Below are 16,345 nucleotides of genomic sequence, written 5' to 3'. Positions count from 1 at the left end.
TCCATTCACCTGTCGATGGACTATTAGGTTGTTTCCACATCTTGGCTATTGTGAATAGTGCTGAAAAGAATGTAGAGGTGTATGAACCTTTTTTGAATTATAGTTTTATCTGGGTATATGCCCAGGAGTGGAATTGTTGGGTCACTTGGTAGTTCTCTACTTACCTTTCTGAGGAATCCTCCATACTGTTTTCCCTAGTGGCTGTACCAATTTATATGCACACTAACAGTGTAAGAGGGTTACCTTTTCTCCACAGCCTCTCTAGCATTTGTTATTTGTAGGCATATTAATGATGGCCATTCTGACTGCTGTGAGGTGGTAACTCATTGCAGTTTTGATTTGCATTTCTCTAATAATTCGTGACATTGAGCATCTTTTCATGTGCTTACTGTCCACCTGTATGTCCTCTTTGGAAAAATGTCTACTTCGGTCTTGTGCCCATTTTTTGACTGTGTTTTATGTTTTTCTGTTGTTGAGTTATATGAGCTGTTTGTATATTTTGGAGATTAAGCTCTTTTCAGTTACATCATTTGCAAAGATTATCTCCCATTCTGTGGGTTTTTTGTTGTGTTTATGGTTTCCTTTGCTGTACAAAAGTTCAGAGTTTAATTAGGTCCCAGTGGTTTGTATTTGTTTTTACTGTCATTATTCTAGGAGGTGGATAAAACAAGATATTGCTGCAATCTATGTATTTCTATATACTAACAATGAAAAATCAGAAAGAGCAATTAGGAAAACAAACCCATTTACCATCACATCAAAAAGAATAAAATACTTAAGAATAAGTCTACCTAAAGAGACAAAAGACCTGTAGTCTAAACCTGTAAGACGATGACAGAAATCAAAGATGACACAAACAGATGGAAAGGTATACCACACTCTTGGGTTGGAGGAATCAATATTCTCAAAATGACTGTATTACCCAAAGCAATCTACAGATTCAAGGGAATCCCTATCAAATTATCAATGACATTCTTTACAGAACTAAAATAAAGCATTTTTAAATTTGTATGGAAACAAAAAAGATTCTAAGTAGCCAAAGCAATGTTGAAAAAGAAAAATGGGACTGGAAGAATCGGGCTCCCTGACTTCAGTTTATATTACAAAGCTGCAGTCATCAAAACAGTATGATACTGACACACAAAAACAGAAATGAAGATCGGTGGAACAGGATAGAAAGCCCAGAAATAAAACTCAGGCACCTATGGCCAACTAATCTAAGACAAAACAGGCAAGAACACACAGTGGAGGAAAGACAGTCCCTTCCATAGTTGGTGCTGGGAAAACTGGATAGCTACATGTAAAACAATGATATTGGAAAATTCCCCAACACCATACACAAAGATAAGCTCAAAATGGATTAAAGACCATTAAATGTAAGGCCAGATACTATAAAACTCCTGGCAGAAAACATAGGCAGACTGTTTATTTAAAATCAGTTTTAGAGTCTTATTTGTTTTGAGACTACAAACCAGGTTAAACATTTAAAAATATTCACATGCGTTCTTCAAAAGAACAAAATTGCCCTCGTAATTGTGAAAGAACATATATTATTTAATATTTAGATAAATCACATCAGCTATTTACTCAAATAGCATTTATTTAAGAGCAGATTTTTTTTTTCAAATTACTGAACTCTAAACAGTTCTGCTTACAAAACTGCTTTATATTCCCTGGTCTGAGCTAGCAGCAGGTGGCCTAGGAGCCCTGAGGCCCAGAGTGTCTATCAGTAGAGATGAATCCAATCTCTCCTCTGCCCTCCCTGCACTGGCTGCTAAAGCTGCTTAGGTAAATCATGATTCCTTGGTGGACACATGATAAGCTGTGTCCCATTTCTGGTCCTAGCTCTGCTCTCTTGCCTGCCCTGAGGAATAGAAGGTAAGTGTGAGGGATCAAAAATCCTAGGAGCATCGACTAGGAGGGAAATGAAAAGAAACAACACATTAATAATGTCTTGCCCAATGCCAGGTCTAGTGCCAAGCCTTCAAGTACACCATTTCACTGGATTCTACAAATAAGCCATGAGCTGGGTTTCTATCACTATTTTTTCTTTCTTTCTTTCTTTCTTTCTTTCTTTCTTTCTTTCTTTCTTTCTTTCTTTCTTTCTTTCTTTCTTTCTTTCTTTCTTTCTTTCTTTCTTTTTTCTTTTTTTTTTTTATACTTATTCTTCCCCCCCCCCCCACCACTGTACAGCAAGGGGATCAAGTTATCCTTACTCTATCACTATTTTCATTTCATAGGGACATTGAGCTCTTGCCTAAGACCCCACCCCCGTTCTCATATATCCCCTCCCTCCCTGAGCCAACACCACTAGCCTCTGAAAGCTCAGCAGGGAGCCTTCCTGTGAATGCCCTTTGTTTAGGGTCAGTGTGATGGTCTTTTTTGCATGTGAACACTGCAGTTCTAAGGGATGCCCAGAATGATGGTAAAACATTAATTCTGTGTATCCCTTGGCAGGTGTTTCTGGAAGGGATTAGCAATTGAAATCAGTAGACCTAGAGAAGGGATCTGCCCTGAGCGAGGAGGGTGGGCATCGTCCAATCCTTTGGGGCCTGAATCAAACAAGGAGGGCAACTGCTCACCTTCTTTCTCTTTTTGCACATCCACATCAAGGCTTTTGGCTCTTTTTTTTTTTTTTTTGTCTTTTTTTCCCATTCCTTGGGCCGCTCCTGCAGCATATGGAGGTTCCCAGGCTAGGAGTCTAATCAGAGCTGTAGCCACCAGCCTACACCAGAGCCACAGCAACACGGGATCCTTAACTCACTGAGCAAGGCCAGGGATCGAACCCGCAACCTCATGGTTCCTTGTCGGATTCGTTAACCACTGTGCCACGACGGGAACTCCAAGGCTTTTGGCTCTTGAGTCTTGAGACTTCACACTCTGTTTTTGTTTTGTTTTGTCTTTTTTCTGCCTTCTTCTAGGGCCGAGCGGCATATGGAGGTTCCCAGGCTAGGGGTCAAATCGGAGCTGTAGCCACTGTCCTACGCCAGAGCCATAGCAACTCGTGATCCAAGCCGCATCTGCAACCTACACCACAGCTCACGGTAACGCTGGATCCTTAAACCACTGAGCAAGGCCAGGGATTGAACCCGCAACCTCATGGTTCCTAGTCGCATCTGTTAACCACTGCGCCATGACGGGAACTCTGAGAGTTCACACTCTGAAATTACATCACTGGTTCCCTGATTCGCAGGTCTTTGGCAGACTTAGAGCTAAACCATCAGCTTTAAGCCTTGGTCTGACTTATGCCACCAGCTTTGCAGGGTCTCTAGCTGACAGACCACGGAGTGTGGAACTTCTCAACCTCTGTAACCATGCAAGTCAGTTCCCATCATAAATCTTCTCTAATATATTCCTAGATGTGCAGGTGACCCTGGAAGCACTGGTTTGAAATGCTCAAGTTCATTTACACAGAGAAAGTTTTTAATAGTAAATACAGTTCTACAGGATCTTCAGTCGATGGAATCCAAGGAGGTGGACATGATGATACAACATGAAAGGCAGACGCTAAGTTATCTGGGGATTTTCAACTGGGCAGGGGGTGGGTAGCACCCAACCCACACTTTGTCCAGTGAACATCTTTATCCTGACGGTTACAGAGGAAAACTCTGACTAACAGGGTGTCTTACCACAGGCAAGGAGGTCGCATACACCCACAGGTGTTTTGTTAAACGTCCTTATTATGTGATGTCAAAATGTGATTTACTAATCTTTCCTTATGGAGAGAGACAGGACGTGTTACGGAAATAATGTCAATCTCTCATGGGCATGGCCTACCCCTAAAAGGACATAACTTTTATATGTAGTATAGAAATACTCAAGAATCTGAAAAAGAATGGATGTGTGTCTACGTATAACTGAATCACTTTGTTGTGCAGCAGAAATTATCACAACATTGTAAATCAACTCTTCAACAAAACTTTAAAAAAAAGAACCCCCCCCCCCACAGAACCATGTTAAATTCCTGTACTATTTTAGTATTTTTCTAAAGGGAATGTTGGTGTCTTTACAGGTCCAAACAAGATTAATTCAAAGGACAACTACCCATCCATGACGGGCCTGGGTTGGTGAGGATCAAAGGCTCTGCCTGATCTGCAGTGTGGACAACGCTTTCCAGAACCGGGGGCCTTGCCTTCTGCAGTCAAAACCTTTCCAAGAACGCTCAAGCCCAGGCAAGGGGGGGTATGGACCCACAAGGGAAGCATGAGGAATGCTCACATCCAGGGTCATGGCCTGAGTCAGCCGTGAGGGCCCAGGAGCTCTTTGCTCCAATGGCTCATTGGTCCCTGAGTATGTTCGCATGTTCTGTGCGCTAACTCAATGAACAGCCACAGAAATGTGTAAAGAGGTAAGACATGCCCCAGGCAGAGTAAAGGTCTCGCAAAAAAGGTAGAGTTTCAGATCACGGACAACACAGTGGTTTTGTTTGTTTGTTTTTCAAGTAGAGATTGCTGAGGGATAAACTGAGAACACAGGATAATATACCATGGAGGACACCAGTCAATTTATGCAGAGGGTTCCTTTATTTATAACCGTTTCTTTACAACCATCCACCCAGGGATCATTCCAACATGTGTGTCTCAAGAGGGAACTTCCCTTTAGAAATTCAGATTCGCCTATCTGACCCCACGAACACAGGTCCCTTTAAATCCCAGCACCTCCCCAAGTCGGCAGTGTCCCCTGCAATCCTGCACTTCCTCTGGGCTACGTTTCATTTTCTCATTCACCGCGACCTGATATTGGAAGCCATGGGTCTATTTCCCCCTCCTGATGGAACTAAGTCCTAGATTTCATTTTCCAAGGGCCTAGAGGCAAGTGTTGGATGGAGACAACCAACTAGGCATGGGGCTTTCAGCTGTACACAATGCGCTCTGCATGATGGACTGTGTCATCCCCACAGTGAGGACAGGGGCTGTAGCTAATCCAGATGGTCCTGGGTCGTCCTAAGGCTCTCAGACTCTCATAGAGCTCAGCCCGAACCTGGGCGAGTCTCCCTGGAAGAAGGGTACCCTGAGAGCTGAAACTCTCCCGAGGGGGAGGGTAGAGCTCTTGGCATAAACCGGGCAGTCCTGTGGTGCAGCCCAGCACCTTCTGCACGATGGCCATGGAGAGGAGGTTCCCCCTCACGCTGAAGGATGTGAGCGCTGAGCAGTGGCTCAGGGCAGGCAGGATGGCCTCCAGTTGGGAGTCCGTGATCCCACAGAGCTCTAGGTCCAGTTCCTGCAGGGTGGATGCAACTTTCTCCAGCAGACCTTGCAGGACGTCAGGACTGAAGTCGGTCAGGGTGACGCCACTCAGATCCAGGCCCTTTAGCTGACTGATGCTGGGGCACTGGGACAGGTGGGTCAAGTCTGATTCTGTAAGCAGGCAGTTGGTTATTGCCAGGTTCTCCAAGGGTCTCATTAGGCACCTGGAGAAAAAACAAAGAATTAGCTCTGGGAAACAGGGGTGGAAGTTGACCTCTAGTTGGAGAACAAGTGATATGCTTAAGGTCAAGGTTATTCTGACCACCTGATAATAATCAATACCCAGAACGCCCCATCTCATTTTAGCCTGAGTTCATTCTCCTTCCCTGTGTGGCTGGGTCATGTTCACAGAACAGTGAAAGCTCTTTTCCTCATCTGTCGAGCAGAGTAGAACTTATTTCATTGAGGACGAATGAAGACAATGGAATGTCTCGAACATTCTCAGAGGAGAGTTTGGCATGTTGTTTCAATCAAGTGCGAAAATCACTGAATTTTAATATTGAGAGAAAACATAAAATGCTATCCACTCAGGCTTCCTTCAGCCAATACTTTGGCCCAGACACTCATATCTCAGGCCAGGGGAGGCTCTCCCTAGACAACCACCCTGGGCAAGACCTTACAACATCAATTGGGATTGCCAGTCTGAGGGGCTCACTTACACCGGCAGAGCACCTGCAAACCTTCTACCGCTTAGTATCCTTTTTGCTCCCTCTCCGTTACCATCATCTCCAGAATCCTGCATTTACTATGTATTCGTTACCTTATCAACAGCACTAAACAGCCTTTGACAGAGGAGGAATGTGAGATAAATTTATCGTGGTCACCGAAATGGTGAGCCCAGAACATCCCTTTAGTAATGCTCGGGTCTCATGAAATTGATCCTCTTCAATTCTCCCTCCCCTGACCTATTTTCCTGAGTCATCTGAACACAGACATCCTCCTAGAGAAGAAATCACACATGCCTCCTCACTAGATCCCAACACCCTAGTCTATTACTTCCTAGCAGGGTGTCCTTTTCTAGAGCCTTGATCCCGCTTTGTCCCTCTAACTTGATGTGTGAGGTTATGTGATACCACACTTCAAGACAGAGCTGCAAAGGAGACAGAGCCTTTGACATTCTGGTGTTGAGTTCTCTGTCCCTCGGCCAATGGGACCACTCTCACCTGAGCATCTGGTCCAGGCAGCCTTCAAGGAAGGAGGGAGCTTCCAGATGGAGATCCCGGAGGTGCTGCAGCCTGAGGAACTGAGAGGTAAATTGGACAACATGCTCTTGCTCCTCTTCCTCAAGTGCAGACACGTGGATGGGGGAGACATAGAGCTTCTGCACATTGCTCATCTGGCCCAGGAGAGCAGCAAACGTGGCCAGGGTGGACAGCTGCCAGGTGCAATTCACTTCCAACTCCTGGATACAGTCCAGCTGCACCTGAGCCAGGACCGTCATAATATTTTCCATAGGCATTGAAATAATACTCAGTTTCTTACAGCACAGGTGTACCAAACCTTTTCTCTCCTCTATCCAACTCATCAGGTAGGTGAGGAAAGGACCGCTCATGATTCTTTCATTGAGGTAGAGGTCTATGAACACCTCCAAGGGAGACAAAGGGTGCTCTGTCCTTGAACGGTCTTCATTCAGTGGTGTTATCAGTGAGCTCGAGGACTTATGAGCCTTTTCTCCAGACCACATACTCCAGAAGTCCTGGCTAGTATTCCTGAAATCTAGGACCCGCAGATTGCACCTCCTGTGAGGAAACAACAAATTGCAAACCACATTATCAGAATTCAAACAACACTCAGACTTCCCACCTGTGCTCTTAATTCACATTCCTGGTATCAGGTGCAGGCTTGCCCTCTTCTTCCCTCTCTGCCTCACCTCCACCCATCTCCTTTTCCCCTTTTATCATTCCTGGTTCTCCACTTGTACCACCTTTAAGCATCCCCAGGAGGAGGCTAGGACATGTTCTTTTTCAAGCTCCTCTGCATCTTAGGTACTCTTGCAGTTGCAGAATGCATTTCCCAAAGTGGCTCAGCAATAACCAATGCCTCTGAGCTTCCTCATTGGCATCATCAAAAGCCTGTGTTCCAGGAGGTCCCACTGTGGTGCAAAGGGACTGAGGGTGTCTCTGCAGTGGCAGGGACACAGGTTCGATCCCTGGCCCTGCTCAGTGGGTTAAGGATCCCTTGTTACAGCAGCTGTGGCATATGTTGCAACTCTGGCTCCGGTTTGATCCATGGCCTGGGAACTCCATATGCTCTGAGGTCGCCAAATACACACACACACACACACACACACACACACACACACATATATGTGTGTGTGTGTATATATATATATAAAGCCTCTATTCCATCCCTTGGCCATCCACTCTCCTGATCCCAGCATTATCTTCAGAAATGCCCAGGATCCTACCATGCTACCCGGATCAGACTCACCTGGGGCGAACCTTCTGGGCAAGCAGGACATCCAGCCCATCCAGCATGGCTTGTAAGGTTTCCACATGAGACATCTGCATCAGGCCTCCCATTAGGCCTCCCAGAGGCAGGCGGACAAAGGGCCAGGCTTGCACCATGGCCTTCAGGGTCTCCCTGTGACTCCCATAGAAGGCCTCCATGAACAGTGGGGGGAAGAGCTCCGTGGGCAGATACTCCAGAGCAGTGATGGCCGAAGCCTCATCCTTCAGCAGGTTCATTCCTGCCAGGTCCCGCAGTCTCAGAGGGTTCCAGACACTCATCTTGACTCTTCTGCTAAAGGAATCCTGTGGAAGCTGACAGACAACAAGGCATCTTCAGGAGGTCAAGCACAAATCCCTTTCATTGTCTCCCCACCCTTCAGGGGACCCAACTCAGAGCCACAGTCAGGGCTCAGGCAGGGCCTCAGTTTACCTGAATTCCACTTTGGGCTCCATGGGCACAAAGTCACAGCTGTGCCCCTGTGGGCACCAGAACAAGCATCTCACATGTACTGAGGAGGATGAAATCCAACCACTAATCCATCCCTTTCCCATCACTGCATCACTTAATTATGTTGCACTGGGGAGTGGGTCCCACAAGCCTAAAGGCCGAGCCCAATCTTTTTGGAGAAAAGTTTGTGACCATCCCATGGAGCACAAAACTGTGGGAACAGGAGCATCAAATAGCACAACACAGGCTCCATTCTAAGCTCCCACAGTTAACAGGGGTGGGAAAGATTAAGGAGGTAGCCCTAAAATGAATGTCATTTGCACAAACAAATTTTTTTTTTTTTAGGGCTGCACCCACGGCATATGGAAATTCTCAGGCTAGGGGTCGATTTGGAGCTGTAGTTGCCAACCTGTACCACAGGCACAGCAACGGAGTCGTGTTTTCAATCTACACCACAGCTCATGGCATCGCCAGGTCTTTAACCCACTGAGCAAGGCCAGGGATTGAACCAGAGTCCTCATGGATATTTCCTGGGTTCATTGCCAGTGCACCACCACAGAAACTCCCAAACTAAATATTTTCAATGTCAAATCCTTGGAGTTCCCCCTGTGGAGCAACAGGCTTGACAGTGTCTCTGCAGCTGCAGGTATGTGGGTTCAATCCCCAGCCTGGCACAGTGGGTTAAGTATCCAGCCTTGCAGGTCACAACTCCAGCTCTGATTTGATCTCTGGCCAGGGAGTTCCATACGCCAATGGGCAGCCAAAAAAGAAAAAAAAAAAAAAAGGGAAAGAGGGAAATCAAAAAGAAATAAAATTCCAAACAGAAGGTTTTCCCTAAAAATAAAATCTACTTGCCTAAGATATTTAAAAATGATATAAAACAAAGCACATGTCAAAATATTTGAGGCTAAGGTGAAAAACTAACTACATTTAGAGGCAAACCCAAAGTTTTACAACTGTACATGGAAAAGAGTAAAAACGAAAATCTCCCTGCCATCCTGAACTGCAGGCCACCATTCAAGACCTGCTGACCTAGATAGACTGAGGTTGTCTTTAGTTGAGGTCAGTAACTCACCCGCTGGGATGTGGTCGTGGAGTGAATACTCAGAGCTCAGGCCAGGTGGAGAACCCAGACAGCGACTCCAGAGGAAGAAGTGTCTGCCTCTTTTCTTTGCTGCCTGAGGCTTTTATAGAGCTTTCTGATCACATCATCTCCCTTACCAGCTACTAACCTCCAATCAGAAGGTGCTACCTGATTGGATTCCAGGTCAACGATTAGGTTATTCCAGATTGGATCTTTGTTTCTGTCCAGATGACTTGATCAAATCAGATGTTCATTCTTTTTTTTTTTTTGTCTTTTGTCTTTTGTCTTTTTTTGTTGTTGTTGTTGTTGCTATTTCTTGGGCCGCTCCCGCGGCATATGGAGGTTCCCAGGCTAGGGGTTGAATCGGAGCTGTAGCCACCGGCCTACGCCAGAGCCACAGCAACGCGGGATCCGAGCCGCGTCTGCAACCTACACCACAGCTCATGGCAACGCCGGATCGTTAACCCACTGAGCAAGGGCAGGGACCGAACCCGCAACCTCATGGTTCCTAGTCAGATTGGTTAACCGCTGCGCCACGACGGGAACTCCAGATGTTCATTCTTGAAAGAGAGAAAATGGGGGTGGGGGGCACGGATTCAGTTTTACTAATACGGAGAGTTAGAGCCATGGCTGTGAGAGGAGGAAGAGAGGGTTGATTCCTGACACTGGACTTAAAGAAACCAAACTTGAAAGCGTCATTATTGGGACGTCTTTGGATAGATCAAAACAATCGCAATGTCCCAGAATTTAAACAGCTTCCAGAAGATGGTCGTGTCTTTCCCAAAGGAAACAAAATAAACTCCTGTCTGTGTCAAGTTGTCACTTAGGTGTTACCTCGTCAGATCATGAGCCTATTCGGGGAGCAAGGGAAATGCAACTGGGGATGTTGTTGGTCCTCCATCCTCAAGTCCAGGCTTCTCTGAAGGAGGCAGGGTCAAAATCGCAATAAAGAGGAAGGACGGAGGCTGGGCAGTGTGGAGCTGGCCCTTCCTAATGGGACCCTGTGAATGATCCAGTCAATGTAAAATATCTTTTTTTTTTTTTTTTGGGTCCTCTTGGGGAAGAGGGAGACTAAAAGACGTTTCTCTGGGTAGAATTTAGAAATTAAAAAAGGAGTGGCTCAGTGAAGACAGGGTCATCACAGAGGGTGGTTACTCCCTGACAGTTGGGATCCGCAAACTGGCTGAAAAGGTGGAATCTGAGAATGTGAGCAGGGAGAGAGGCATGAGCCGTGGGAAGTCCAACATTCCCAAGTCTGAGAGCCATGGAAAGGGCCACTGCGGGCTCTTGGGGATCTTGGAACCAGGGGAGAATTTGAAGTGGATCAATCACAGATAACCCTGACCTCATCGTGGCAGCTGTGAGCAGTGAACATTTTCTTTTAGGTTCTCACCAAGGATGCTTCCAGATGGCTGGGTGTCTCGGCATCACCCCACTGCCCTTTTCTTAGTGTGTGTGTGTGTGTGTGTGTGTGTGTGTGTGTGTGTGTATTGGTCTTTTTAGGGCTGCACCTGCAGCATATGGAGGTTCCCAGGCTAGGGGTCAAATCGGAACTATAGCTGCTGGCCTGCACCACAGTCACAGCCACCCAGGATCCGAGCTGCGCCTGCGACCTACACCATAGCTCACGGCAACCCCAGATCCTTAGCCCACGGAGCAGGGCCAGGGATCAAACCCACAACCTCATGGTTCCTAGTTGGATTTGTTTCCACTGCGCCACGGCGGGAACTCCTTTCTCAGTGTATTTTGATAATTACTGTTTCCTCAAAGGTCGGTACGTTCAACACAGATTTTAATCAAAGTGACGCCGTTAGGTACAGCCACAAAATTCTGTTTTCCTCCTCCTGTGAAGCACTGTCCACAAATACCCACAACGTTCCCCACACCAAATTCAGGAGCTCTGTGTTTGAGGATGGGCCGTGTTCAGGGAGGTCGCCCACCCTGGGCTGCATCACACGGAGATTCTCTTGATGTTTCGTGACACAAAGAGAGCAGGTCCCTCCCTCACCTCCGAGAACTCTCCATGCCTTTCTTCCTTCCCTTCACTGTGAGGCGCGAGTCATTTACGTCTAAAATTGCCCACGAAGGCTAGGAGCTTTCAAGACGGTTCTGCATCTTGGTATCTTTCTGGGAGATTCCTTTCACCGCATGCCTACCATGGGTATAAAGGGTATGTGTATAAAGTTGGGTTGCCCTGGATGGTACTCAATACCCAAGCCCCCCATCAGTTTATTAATGAGCTGCAGCAAGTGGGGTTGGTGACAGCAATGACCACAAACCTCTCCGTCTCTTCAGCACAATGTCGGAGAGCCACGGCGTCTGCACGTTTCCTCCACGAAGTCAAGAACCTTCACAGGAGATACAGAGCTCGCTGTGCTTTCCCCGTTTTTGTCCTGCGGGGCCTGGGTCTGGGCTTGGAATTGAAACCTGCCCACTTCCCCGTAGCGAATAACTGGTCCAGTCCCTCAGGGGAGGGGCTCGGAAGGACCCCAGGTTGTCAGAAAACCTAAGTGTGAGGAAGGACTGACGGACAGACCTCACGCGAATGTCTGTGGAAATGGGGAGACTGCCGAGTCCACGCTGGGGGTGTCTCTACGGGAGCCCAGCTTTCCTGAGATCCAAGGAGGCAGCAGGGGTCCATGTGTTGGGAGGTTCTAGAAATTCTAAAACCCTGCACTCCCCCCCGCCCCCGCCGGAGGCAAGGGGACCTCCTCTGTCCACCTCCACGCAGAGCCGCTTTGCTCAGGGGACACGCGGGGCATCGAGGAGGAGGGAGCACATGTGCACACAGGTGCCGTCCTTCCCGCCCAGTTCTGGGCCCAGCGGGACTCCCAGGGTCTGGTGAGAAGCCTGCATTTGGCATTGCTGCCCTGTCCCGGCCGCCCGTTCTCATGCCCTCCTTTCCTGCCCAGGTCCGAGCAGCCCCCCTGAGCCCCTTCTCAGTCTCAGGATCCCAAGTGAGATTCCAAAACACGGGCTCCCAGGTCCCTACTCAGGGGTTAGAATGCTTCTGAGCATCGGGTTCTTTCTCCCTGCATGAGCTGACCAGGCAGTGCTCTCTTTCATCACCTCTCCTGGAACCTGGAGCCTGGCTCAGGGCTGGGCCACCCTTCCACAGGGATCAGCGGAAATCAAGGCATTCTCCTGAGCTATTCTGGACAATATGATGAATCTAAGGCACAGAGTTCCCCTGCTGCACATCTGGATCCACAGGGCACCGAGGGATGCTGGAGGGTGACCCCTCCTGGTTTGCAGAGAGGGACCCTGACTCTTCAGGTCTTCCTAGAGGTGTCAGCTGATAGGATGCCCTGGGGATCAACCCCCCTGGAGCTATTTTGACTCAGCCCTTGAACTAATATAGTTTTCCTCAGACCCAGCAAGTCTTTTCCCACCCAACTCTTCTCCCTTGAGATGTCTTGCCTTTTCATTTTTTTAAATTTAATTTTATTTATTTATTTTGTCTTTTTGCTATTTCTTTGGGCCGCTCCCTCGGCATATGGAGGCCCCCAGGCTAGGGGTCGAATCGGAGCTGTAGCCGCTGGCCTACGCCAGAGCCACAGCAACGCGGGATCCGAGCCGCATCTGCAACCTACACCACAGCTCACGGCAATGCCGGATCGTTAACCCACTGAGCGAGGGCAGGGACCGAACCCGCAACCTCATGGTTCCTAGCTGGATTCGTTAACCACTGCGCCACGACAGGAACTCCGTCTTGCCTTTTTAAAAGTCTGAGTGTCTGTGGCAACCGTCCTTGTTCCCTTCAGTATTCAACAGGCTCTGATTCCACTTTTGATTCTGTAATATCTTTTCCTTTTTTTTTTTTTTTTTTTTTGGTCTTTTTAGGGCTACATCAGTGGCATATGGAAGTTCCCAGGCTAGGGGTCGAATTGGAGCTACAGCTGCCGGCCTCCACCACAGCCACAGCAACGTGGGATCTGAGCCTCATCTGCAACTTACACCATAGCTCGGGGCAACATCTGATCCTCAACTCACTGAGCGAAGCCAGGGATCAAACCCGTATCCTCATGGATACTAGTCGGGTTCCTTACTGCTGTGCCACCTCAGCAACTCCCCAAATATCTTTTCTAAACAAGAAGCTGCCACTGTTGCTTCCTCATTGAGAAGTATTTGACGACCATATCACCCCGGGTCCAGGCCGTGAATGCCAGGGACAGGTTTGCTGTGACACCGTGGGTGGGGAGAATGTCTGGGCCACTCTCCAGGTAGGATGGGGCCATAGGGACTGAAGGAAGGAAGAGGGAGGGGGCAGGGCACATCCAGAGGAGGTGATGTGGGGCCCAGAGTGAAGGGAGAGGAGGAAACGGCAGCTGAGCAGGAGGCCTTGTCCTCTGGCTTTCATAGGGCTGCATTTCTTCAAGTCTGAGGGCAAGTGTTAGGGGCCCTGGGATTCGGGGGCTGTGATTATTACCAAACCAAACTTGGGGCTGCTCACCAAAGGGCAGGAACGCCAATCTTTGGACACCAGAACAGTGCAGTGTTTTTTTGTAGGCCAACCAAGACGTAAGGGTGCCTAACACTCTAAATGACCAAATTCTGTGATGACTTTCAGGACCAGTTTTTATTTTTACTTTTTCCTCTTTGGCCACCCTTTGGCATATGGAAGTTTCTGGACCAGGGATCAGATCTGAGCCACAGTTGCAGTGTTACAGCTGCAGCAACCCTGGGTCCTTTAACCCACTGGGCCAGGCTGGCAATCAAACCTGTTTCCTGGAGCTGCAGAGATGCCCCTGATCCCCTTGTGCTGCAATGGGAACTCCAGGAAAGCTTTTTTTTTTTTTTTTTGTCTTTTTTGCTATTTCTTTGGGCCGCTCCCTCGGCATACGGAGGTTCCCAGGCTAGGGGTCGAATCGGAGCTGCAGCCCCCTGGCCTACACCAGAGCCACAGCAACGCGGGATCCGAGCCGCGTCTGCAAACTACACCACAGCTCACGGCAACGCCAGATCCTTAACCCACTGAGCAAGGGCAGGGATCGAACCCGCGACCTCATGGTTCCTATTTGGATTCGTTAACCACTGCGCCACGACAGGAACTCCCAGGAAAGCTTTTTAACGACAGGGTGAGAGGCAGTGTTGTGGGATGTGTGGTCAGCTTGTGGACATTCGTCTGATTAGTTGGTGATGAGATATTTGGGATTCAACATCATCAACCTTCTGCTTCCAACCCAACCCCAACCCAACTGGGTTCTATGTCAGCATATTTTTTCCACCAGGTGGAGGTTTCAGTATCTGCAAAAGAGCTCAAAGGATGTGGCTCAGAATAGAATATTACCTATAACTCTAGAAGAGAAACTAAAGGTCCTTGAGGAGTTCCCATTGTGGCTCGGGGGTAACAAAACTGACTCGTTTCCATGAGGACACTGGTTCGATCCCTGGCCTTGCTCAGTGTGTTAAGGATCCAGTGTTTCTGTGAGCTGTGGTGTAGGTCGCAGATGTGGCTCAGATCTGGTGTTGCTGTGGCTGTGGCGTAGGCCGGCAGCTATAGCTTCGATTCGACCCGTGGCCTGGGAACCTCCATGTGCTGTGGGTGCAGCCCTAAAAAAAAAATGTCTTTGAATTTGTTTAATGGCTAAACTGTTATTATCCATCTTGCTTGCTTGTCTTTCTTTGTTTCTGCATTATCTCATATTTTCTAATTAAATGTGTTCTTTAGAACTGAGGGAAGGTCACAGAGGGTAATGCGTTTCTACAAACAAGAGGCAGGCAGAGGACATGGGGAGATCTGTTCCAGAAAGTTCCATAGGGTCCTGCCCAGTTACACTGTCATGTACAAGATGCATATTCAAATGTATTGACCACAGTGCTATTTTTTCCATATCCAACTTATTTATGTTATTGAAAGACAGCTAATGTTGGTTTCCCCAAATTGCATTTCAGGGAAAAATAACATTTGGCTCTAACCCGATGTTAAAGACTTCCACGTACCGTCGGTTATAAACATTTGCTGCCACTCCAGGCTTCTCGTTCAAGTTGTGGGACCACAAGGTGATAGAGACACTGTCCCTGCCCTTTATGAGATAACCTCTAACAGGTCAGATGGCCAAGGAAAAAAGGAATGCACAGCCTTATCATAAGATTCGGCCTTCTCACTCCTTGGAATCTGCCACAATGAGTATACACCGAAGGTGAATACAGAGGTTTATCTCACCAAAGCCAAGGAAGAAATGAAGCTATCCTTCAGTACATGAAGGAATAAATAAGATGTGGGATGTTCAGACAAAAAATGTTGTCAAAATGTGAAAGGACATGGAGGAAATGTGAATGCCTATTGTTAACTGAGAAGCGACCCTGAAAAGGCTACCTACTGTATGATTCCATTCAACTATATCACTTTCTGGAAAAAGCAGAGCTCTGGGGGAAAACGAAAGGATTGGCTTTCTGTTAGGGGTTGGGGTTAGGGAAAGACAAATAGGTAAAGAGGATTCTTAAGGTTTTTAAGGATGACACAACTCTGTGTGATACTACCATTTTACATTCGCAAAAACCCATAGTGCTGACAACAGCAAGAGTGTCCTTTGTTGTAAACTATGGAATTCAGGTGATCATGATGTCTCTGTGTATGTTCATGAATTATAACAGACGAGAAAATTCAGCAGGGGATGCTGAACGCCAGAGAGGCTGCGCATGTGATGGAGGCAAGAGATTTAGATGGAAACTCTCTCTACTTTCTGCTCAACACTACTGTAAACCTAAAACTGCTCTAAGAAACAAAGTCTTTTATTTTATTTTATTTTATTTTATTTTGTTTTATTTTATTTTATTTTATCTTTAGGGCCTCACCTGAGGCATGTGGAAGTTCCCAGGATAGGGGTCAAATCAGAGCTTCAGCTGCTGGCCTACACCACAGCCACAGCAACTCCAGCTCTGAGCCATGTCTGTGACCTCCTCCACAGCTCACGGCAACGCCAGATCCCCGAGCCACTGAGCAAGGCCAGGGATTGGACCTGCATCCTCATGGATGCTAGTTGAATTCGTTTCTGCTGAGCCACAATGGGAACTCTGAAATAAAGCCTTCTTTCAAAAATACAATTGTAATCCTTCCAGCTCTAAAATTTAATTATTCTAAATTTTTTAAAAAGAGAAAAATTCTTGTTCATTG

At 47.3% G+C, this 16,345-nt stretch overlaps 1 protein-coding gene across 1 annotated transcript; it reads right to left on the bottom strand.

Moving 5' to 3' along the window:
* Positions 1–4,851: 4,851 nt before the first annotated feature.
* On the bottom strand, positions 4,852–7,975 carry LOC125119239 (melanoma antigen preferentially expressed in tumors-like). Its single transcript, XM_047766085.1, has 3 exons — positions 7,677–7,975; positions 6,410–6,985; positions 4,852–5,410 (listed from the first exon to the last, which is right to left on the bottom strand). Exons 1-3 carry the CDS (start codon positions 7,973–7,975, stop codon positions 4,852–4,854), a joined length of 1,434 nt encoding a protein of 477 aa, XP_047622041.1.
* Positions 7,976–16,345: the final 8,370 nt, after the last annotated feature.

Source organism: Phacochoerus africanus, unplaced genomic scaffold (assembly GCF_016906955.1).
Source record: "Phacochoerus africanus isolate WHEZ1 unplaced genomic scaffold, ROS_Pafr_v1 Scaffold_187, whole genome shotgun sequence".
Taxonomy (NCBI): Eukaryota; Metazoa; Chordata; class Mammalia; order Artiodactyla; family Suidae; genus Phacochoerus; species Phacochoerus africanus.
The sequence above is the reverse complement of the archived record's forward strand: the minus strand, read 5'-3'. Positions and strand labels throughout refer to the sequence as shown.

Coding starts and splice junctions, on each gene's coding strand:
- LOC125119239 (XM_047766085.1), bottom strand. CDS start 7,975: ATGAGTGTCTGGAACCCTCTGAGACTGCGGGACCTGGCAGGAATGAAC. Junction 6,986..7,676: donor GCCCAGAAGGTTCGCCCCAG/GTGAGTCTGATC, acceptor GTTTCCTCACAG/GAGGTGCAATCTGCGGGTCC. Junction 5,411..6,409: donor TGCCTGGACCAGATGCTCAG/GTGAGAGTGGTC, acceptor TTTTTTCTCCAG/GTGCCTAATGAGACCCTTGG.